Below are 8,649 nucleotides of genomic sequence, written 5' to 3'. Positions count from 1 at the left end.
GAGCCAAATCAAGTTGCTCGAGAGAGATTCTCTCTTTCTTCATAAGGAAGAACTTCAACATCAACTGATCATGGAGAAACAATCATGTAAGCTCATCCAGAATAAAGTTTTGAGTTTTTTGATATAGTTTTTAGTTTTAGTAAGCCATGTTCACATATATTCTTGCAAAATCTTGTCCACAATACATTTTATATGTATTGTCCACAATACATTTTATATGTATTGTCCAGAATTCATTTTTTATTTTAAAGTATTGATTTTTAGAAGATCATCGCCAAATATTTCTCAGAAGTGCATCTCAATCATCAGATCACTTTCAGATAAACAATTCTGACAAAAATTTGGATCCAAAATTTGTTAATGGAACTTGCTGACTAATTGTAGAATAGAAAATCTTGTCCACAAAGTTAAATTAAATATTTTTTTTTGTTCTTTTACATGTTGTGTTCTCGTCTATAACTCATTCTTGTAACATTTGTCTGTCCACAACTTGTCCACTATTTTTGTATTCATAATGTTCGTTGTCCACATAATGTTTGTATATCCATGTAATGTTTATCAATTTTTCTCAGTCCACAAATCTAAGCAACCATAACATCCGTATATGGACACGAAAGCATCCACAACATCTAAGCATGTATTTGTGGACACGATAGCATCCATGAAACTAAACCAACAGAGACTCTAATTGTCTAACTAATCGTCTAACCAGACTTAAAACACGCTTTCCTCTATAAGGGTATTTTTGTCTAATAAACACTCTATTTCCAAGTGAAAGTATGTTCCAAGTCGAATGTGGCCTTGAGTGTAAACAAAAGACAAAAGGTGACCCATTATGTAACTCACTCGGTTACACGAAAGATTCGATTTACCTGGAGGTGGCATACTATATATGTTCATACACATATATATATGAATTGCAAAATACAAATTTGTACACATGTACGACTTCATAGAACGCGATGGGTTTCAAACGGTTATTGAATCATATATAGGAATGCACCTCATTATCATTGGTCGAATTGGCTGGTTTACTTCGAGGATTGTTGTTGGAATATTTTTTTCCATAGCTTTCTATCGATTCCGCTCATAAATTGTCTTCTCTTTTCGTTATTCTGATTGGGATAATATTTTCGGGATGTTTTTCATTGCTTGTCCATAGTTGAATCACTATACTTTCCTCATCTATATTTGAAGTATCATTGTTCCATTTATGCGGACCAGCACTATACTCTCCTCGTCTATATTTTATATATATATGTATTTTATATATAATACATTAAACTAAATAAAGGAAATTTGCAATTTTTTCTCAGTGTACATGTGTGGAATAGCATAGCAGCAGCAAGGAAATTATTGCTTTTGGGAATTAGAAAGATTTTAACTCAGGATATGAAACTAATGCGTTGGAGAACTCTTGGATTCCCACAACACCGGCCAGAACAGCTAGGCCTATGGCCCATATTCTGCATCCAAATATGAGGGTTAGCAATCTAATTAGTGTTGATACAAAGGAATGTGATGTCAGGTTACTGGAGCAGTATGTTGCTCAAGATGACATAACACTAATCTGTAGTTTTGCCATAAGCCGAACACTTATACCTGATACTTTATGTTGGAACTAAACAAAAATTGGCCAGTACACAATTAAATCTGGATACTAAGTTGCACGAAATCTATTGGAAAGGAAGAGAATGAAGTACTGTAGTCCAGTATTACCAAGCTCCAAGCCTTCACTTGGAAAATAAAGACACCATATAAGATTTCTCATCTTATTTGGCAATTGATAACATGACATGTAACGGTCACAAGAAACTTGACATGTCTCCATATGCGATATGATAATTATTGTCCAAGATGCGGAGAGCAGGAAGAAACTGTTACTCATGCAATCTTTGAATGCCCACTAGCGCTACATGCATGGTCTCTAGCATCAACTCCATCTATCCGGGGCTTATTCCCGTTATCGAGTGTCTATGTCAGTATGAATTATCTATTTTAGAGGAAAAACAGAATAGTAGAACAAGACTTGGACAAGGACCCTTATCCCTGAATAATATGATACTTATGGAAGCTCGAAATGATAAACTCTTTAGAGGAATAGACAGGGACCCTTTGGAACTTTTCAGATATGCGGAAGGCGAGTGCCATGCTTTGTTTAATGGAAATTAGGCAATAATACCACCCCACATGTACAAAATATTGCGGAACAACAAATCTTAAGCTTGGATAATATATGTATAGTAGATGGTTCTTGGACCTCTACAACACAGATTAGTGGATGTGGATGGACTTAAAAGGATAGTATGGAGAAATTCAACTCATGGGGATGTGAAACCTGAGAAAGAGAGAAACTGCTCTACGTACTGAATTGGAAACACTGAGATGGGCTATGGAAACAATGCTACAACATTCATCATGCCAGAATTTTGGAACGTATTGGAAGGACCTGATTGCAATGATAAAGGAACCACAAGCTTGACCAAATTGTGCAACATAATTGAAGGTGATTCAGACTTTACAACTGTGTTTCCTAGATTTCAAGATCTCCCATATTCCAAGAGCTCAAAACCACATTGATGATTCTAGCTAGGAACACACGTTCTTTCCATATGAATCTTTTTAATGGTTGTTCTATTATGTTTTAGTTACCTAGACCACCTAAAATTTAAGTAATACAGTAACCGTTTGATGCAAAAAAGAACAGAGGAAATTTAAACTATGGCTTAGTTCTACTAATCCGAGTTTGACATGGATGCTTATGTATCATAAATATTTGTAATGCTTTTAAAATTAGAAAATTATAAATAAAATTATTAAAATCTTATATTGAACATAATAAATATGTTCATGACAAGAAATAAGTGAAACTTAAAAACCAAAAAGAAAAACTTCAAACCTGAATTGAATAGTGTGGTTCTTAAATAAAGGATGATCATAAATGGGATGATTATTTATATGGATACAATCAATTATACCTCCGTATGGGACTCTGCATATATTAAAAGTCGTATGATAGTAAGAATTAAACGCATCAGTGTACGAAATTTGGCAGATACGCACAGAAAATAGGGTTCATTCAAGCTTAGTTTGTACAGTGTTTTTCTAAAATGCAATAACGTGAACTTCGGGCTTTCAATTTTCGGCCTTCCAATCGTTCGGGCGGGAGTTCCTTATATAGTTTAGTATTGGTGTTCTCCAATCAGGTCTTGATTCGAGTTTGATTCGAAAGGCTGGGCATCGGTATTAGCTTCATGGTCGGCTTCATTTGGTGGGAGTGTTGAGGTCGCTGGTATCCGAATTTCGACAGGTTGGGCATTGTCGTCCTCGTCTGTGAACTCTTCGTAATTATCGACGTCTTCTTCATCAAATTCGGTGTGGATTTTTTCGAGTTGCGATGTCTCGAACTCTTCTCCCTCGTGATCTTGGGTGGCCCTTCGAGCTCTGCTCCTTGTCACGATAGTATTTACTTGAGGAGGCTCGTTGTTTTGGGCGTCTCGTTCTTTGAGGGGGAGGCTTATACTGGGCTTTTCTATCCCTTCGAATGTATTATTCTTATAACAGTCGGATTCGAGGTCGATGCCAGGGCTGCGGGAGAGTCTGCTGAGGTATTTTCTCCCCTCGGCATCCTCGTGAGTTCGAAATGATCGAATTGACGGACGATCTCTTGTAATACGGCGAGATAGGCATCCATTCTTTCATTTTTTTCTTCGTATTCACCGTGAAATTGGCTTGTAATGAGCTGCGAATAACTGAAGGCGCTGATTTTCTTTGCTCCAACGCTTATAGCGAGGCGAAGTCCTGCTATGAAGGATTCATACTCGGCTTCGTTATTTGATGCATGGAATCCGAGACAGAATGATTGTTAGATCATTTCCCCTATTGGAGATTCGAGTTGTATCCCGATCCCGGACCCTTGTTTTGAAGATGCTCCGTCGACGTGGAGTTTCCATTTGTCGGTCTTAGATTTTATATCGGTCTCTTTATGGACGAGCTCGATAACGAAATCTACGAGCACTTTTGCTTTCGAACTGGTTCTCGGGTTTATATTCGATATCGTACTCGCTGAGTTCGATTGTCCATTTTCGCTAGTCACCTCAAACTAGACAAAACCTGCTATACCAGCCTCAAACCGTCAGATCTATCTACAAAATTTCACAATTTTCCATATATAAACCTGTTTTAGTTTTAATAACCGAACCAAAGTCACCTAATTAGTTACTTTCAGCTAACTAGGAATAATAAAATCACAGTTTTTAAAGACAAAATAGTCCAAAAATTATCAGCTCTTCAGATAAAGTGTCCCAAAAGTTGAAAATGCCTCTCTATATTTAAAACAAAGACAAAAGTGTCTCATATAGTAAACAACTCCTATTTTAATAGAGTAGATTTGTAAAATTTGTTACTATTGACCCCCACACACATTAGTCCTAGTTTGTGGATAATGGGCAAACACTAATATTACATGTTTCAACTCCGAATTTCTTGGTATTCAAAAAAAAAAATACAACTTGAAAAAAGAAACTGTTCTTTAAATTTTAGTGCAGGAGTAAGAAAAAATACAAGTCAAAGACTTTAGTGTTTGGTTAGTGGACGTTGCCCGACAAGCGAGAAGATTATAGTAAAGCCCAATGATAGTATAAACCCATAAAAAGCGTAAAAACTGAACTCCTTTATTATGATGAGTCATCAAAACGATTGGTTGATGGAGAGGAAGCTAGCCAGAATTGAAGCATCTGCGAAGACATAACCGGGCTGTTGTCTAGAATGTATGGATATGGTTCCTCACTCTGGGTCCCCATGAAAGCGATGATAGAAGCCAGCGAATTGAAATTTGACTAGAATCAAATGACGTGGTTTATTTGATTTGGAGAAAAAAAGAAAGAGAACAAATAAAACACAAGCAAGAAAAAAAAAAGAAACATGTAAAAGCAGTAAATAAAAGAAATCAACAAACTAGGTCGGTCCAATACACATGAAAATTTCGAAAATGCATAAAGTAATTTAAAAAGGTTATCCACATTAGACATCACTGTCATTCTCAGTTTTCATGAACAACAAAACAAAATTGAAAACCCAATCGATGAGAAGAAGATTATTTTAATCAAAGAAAACAAAGTCTTCAAGATTGATGATGTTCATTCATAAACAACATTAGTGCTGATAATGCTGATACTTAACAAAACAAAACAAAAAGAGAGACTCTTAACGTGTAGAAGCAGTCATGAGATTCAATCCAAGATCTGACTTATCCAACACAAGTCGAGTTTGGCTACTTTGATCTGAGAAATGATGTGATCTCTTCTTGGAAGAAGGCAACGAAACTCCAAAAAGCTTCGTCTTTCTCGTATTACTCTCCTGATTAGTGTCATCTTCAAGAACAGTAACGGAGCTTTGAGATGTAGGAGGAGAATGATTAAGGACAGTGGCATTATTGTAATAATTGATTGAAAGAGGAGGAGGAGGTTGTTGCTGTTTCTGTAGGAAAGAGTTACTCGGAGCGACAGGCTTGACATGGTTCTGAACAAAGTAGATAATGTCGTTGTACAGTTTCTTCATATGAGCAAGCTCCGACATCAACACCGTGTTGCTCCGCCGTAACCTCTCGTTTTCTTCGGTCAAAACGGCGACTTGCGCGTCGACGGCGGTGGTGTGGAGTGCGCGTGGTCTCGGGGGAGGAGATTCGCACCAGTAATGGTCGTCCATCGCGGCGTCGACGACACGCGGTGATAAAGGGAAGAAAGAAGCGCCGCCGCCGGAGAATGGGATCTGCGGCGGAGTGATGAAGGGAGAGTGTTGGTTTGGTATCATCATCTGAGATGTTTTTCTCCGGTGGATCTCGCAGAGTAAATGCTTTTCTCCTCTTTTGAAAAACTCGTTCGCGAACTCCCATCTGTCTGGAACAATCTTTCTGAAACCCTAGAAACAAAATCAGACACAGATCTAATCAAATCAAGACAAACCAGTGTATAATAAAGATCGTATCTTTAGAAAAAAACAAAAAAAAACAAAACGCTACTTACGTAAGTGTTGAGCTGACGAACGAAGCTAGAGAAGTTGTTGTGTTTAAAGTAGTTAGGGAGAAGGTCACGAGCGAACTCCGGTGGACGCCAAACGATAAAAGTAGTGTCATCGTCTCCCCAAGAAACAACATGGTCTGTCGCGGGATCGTCGACAAGCTGATACGTTTTGGTCAGAAACGGTGCAGGAACCGCCTTTCCTTGACCTTCCACCATTAGCTGTATCCTTTCTCCGGTGCCTACACCGCCGTAAACGTAGCTATTATCCACCATCGTCGCCATTGAAGAAAGAGAAGAGGGTGAAAGGAAAAAAGGAAGACAGAGGTAGAGAGAGAGAGAGAGAGAGAGAGAGAGAGAGAGAGAGACGGTTGTGTTTTGTTTTGTATCGGTGTGGTTGGATAAAAATGGAGACTGGGGCGGTACTCTAGTACTGAGGAGTGAGTGTGTACTATTTTCTGTTTTGTTTTTCTGCTTTTTATTTATTTTGAGGTTATATAGATCGTACGTGTGTATCTGTCCTCATGTGTAACTACTATTAATTAGTAATTTATCTGTTTATATATTTTTATTTATAATAATGTTTGAATATTTCTCCTCGTATATATGAATTTGGAAGACCCGTGTGCGATCTTATTTTTGCATGACCACAGACGCACACAAACACAAATAATGTAATGATGGTTACAAATTGAGTTGGCAAGAACATCTTTCTTTTTGGTAAAATCATATTATTGGAAGAAGTCCTCAAAATGAGGTTCTATACTAATATATCTATACTATAGATGTATATACCTTAGGACATCATCATCCCTTGATATCTCAACCAAGATTTTCCTTTTAATATAATATAATTGAAAGTTATGAAAGAGGCGACAAAAGAAAGAAACAGAAAATAGTCTCTAGGGTGAGATATTTTTTTTTATGTTGAGAATTGACCTTGATTTTGGCACGTTATTATCGACTTAGATATTATTTTTAAATGTAATTAAAGTTATAACATATGTATATTATAGATATTAACAGAAAATCCTCTTAAAAACTTTGTGTGTTTAGCAAAAAAAAAAAAAAAAAAACTTTGTGCATGTTGCTCTAAGAAACGTAAAGGAAATTGGAGACCCGTGTGATACTTTTGCATGCCCACACAAAAATGGTTGTTAAAAGCTGAGGATGTATAATGTAAATGATTTTGAATGATTATCAGATGAGTAAGCTTTGATTCAGAAAAGAAATAGCATGGATGTCAATTGATTAGACCATTGACCAATACGTAAAAGAGTGATTCTACTTGAATAATTTTAACTTTGTCTTAATTAACAACAAACATATTCCACCTGCTTCATTGCCACATAGTAGTGTTTCTTTACTTTTAGGTTTACTTGCTATTTTCGTTTTGTGACTACTAGATCAAATGTAACTTTAAATATTATGCACAGATTAAAAAAACCGTTTTTGAAATCTCATCATATATAACCGCTTCAGGATGACAAAATAATAATAACCGCTTTAGTAGAATATAACAAAACTACGCGTTCATATTTCATATTCACAATGTATAGCTTTCAATTTACTGATGATATCATTGTGCTGCTGGTATATGTAAGCCACAGAGGATTTTCTCAAATCCAAATTGGAGACTAAATATTTATGAGAGATGAAATGTAGATCCAAGAAAGTGTTTTTCATTTCTCAAATGTAATATACACTTGATCTTTTAAGAGATACATGTCCACTAGAGGAAAACGGTTAGACTACCCTTTGAAGATGGCTACAAACAGCCAGGTGAGGGGGAGACTGTAGACAGTCAGGCCTTCCACAACCCCAAGCTATATCGGAAGCTTGTTGGTAAGTTAATATACTTGAACATTACTTGTTTTGATCTATGTTTTCTGTGAATTAGGTAAGCCAGTATATGTAAGTCCCAAAGGAGTACCATTGGCGCATGGTGGAGTTATTGAAGTTATTGGATATTGTGATGGTGATTGGGCAGGTGATAGAGCTGATAGAATATCAACAACTGGGTACTGCACCTTCATCGGAGGAAACCTTGTTAATCAGAAGAGTAAGAAGCAGAAGATAGCGTCTTGTTCAAGTGCAGAAGCAGAGTACAAAGCTATGTTGAAGCTCACCAACTAGCTGATATGGATCACGGAGATACTGAAGCACTTGAAGATTGATCATGCTACACCAATGACCATACACGGAGATAATCAGGCGGCTATCCAAATAGCAATAAACTCAGTGATCTACGAGAGGATGAAACATATTGAAGTAGATTATCACAAGGTGAGACAGATGATTGTCTTGAGAGTGATCTTGCCTTGTTACACAAGAAGTAAAGATCAGTTGGCGGATGTATTTACCATGTCTGCACGGGAAAAGACCATTGAGTCTATACACATCAGATTGGGACTGATTGATCTAGCTCCTAGGAGCTGATCCCCTTAGTCGTGAGGTCTTTACTCTTTTTTCCTCATCAAGGTTTTATCCCAAAGGAGTTTTCTTGGTGAGGTTTTTAATGAAGAAGATCTCGTGGCTTCCAAACTTGACTGGTCCCCATGGTCAAGTTTTAGAGGGAGTATTGAAATGAGATGCAATTATCATGGAAGATGTTGCTTAAGAGGTTATGAAG

The 8,649-nt window shown here is 37.0% G+C and overlaps 1 protein-coding gene across 2 annotated transcripts; it reads right to left on the bottom strand.

Moving 5' to 3' along the window:
* Positions 1-5,082: 5,082 nt before the first annotated feature.
* Positions 5,083-6,430, bottom strand: LOC108817332 (heat stress transcription factor B-4). 2 transcript variants are annotated; one of them, XM_018590027.2, is made up of 2 exons: positions 6,024-6,430; positions 5,083-5,919 (listed from the first exon to the last, which is right to left on the bottom strand). In XM_018590027.2, the coding sequence occupies exons 1-2, from the start codon at positions 6,300-6,302 to the stop codon at positions 5,206-5,208; spliced, it is 993 nt and encodes a 330-aa protein (XP_018445529.1). In that variant the 5' UTR covers positions 6,303-6,430; the 3' UTR covers positions 5,083-5,205. The 2 variants fall into 2 exon arrangements, with proteins under 2 accessions (XP_018445529.1, XP_056843364.1); XM_056987384.1 differs by having other exon boundaries at positions 5,083-5,911; positions 6,024-6,157.
* Between the last annotated feature and the right edge of the window lie 2,219 nt (positions 6,431-8,649).

Source organism: Raphanus sativus, chromosome 1 (genome assembly GCF_000801105.2).
Source record: "Raphanus sativus cultivar WK10039 chromosome 1, ASM80110v3, whole genome shotgun sequence".
In the NCBI taxonomy this organism is placed as follows: Eukaryota; Viridiplantae; Streptophyta; class Magnoliopsida; order Brassicales; family Brassicaceae; genus Raphanus; species Raphanus sativus.
This window is presented reverse-complemented; position numbering and strand designations above follow the sequence as displayed.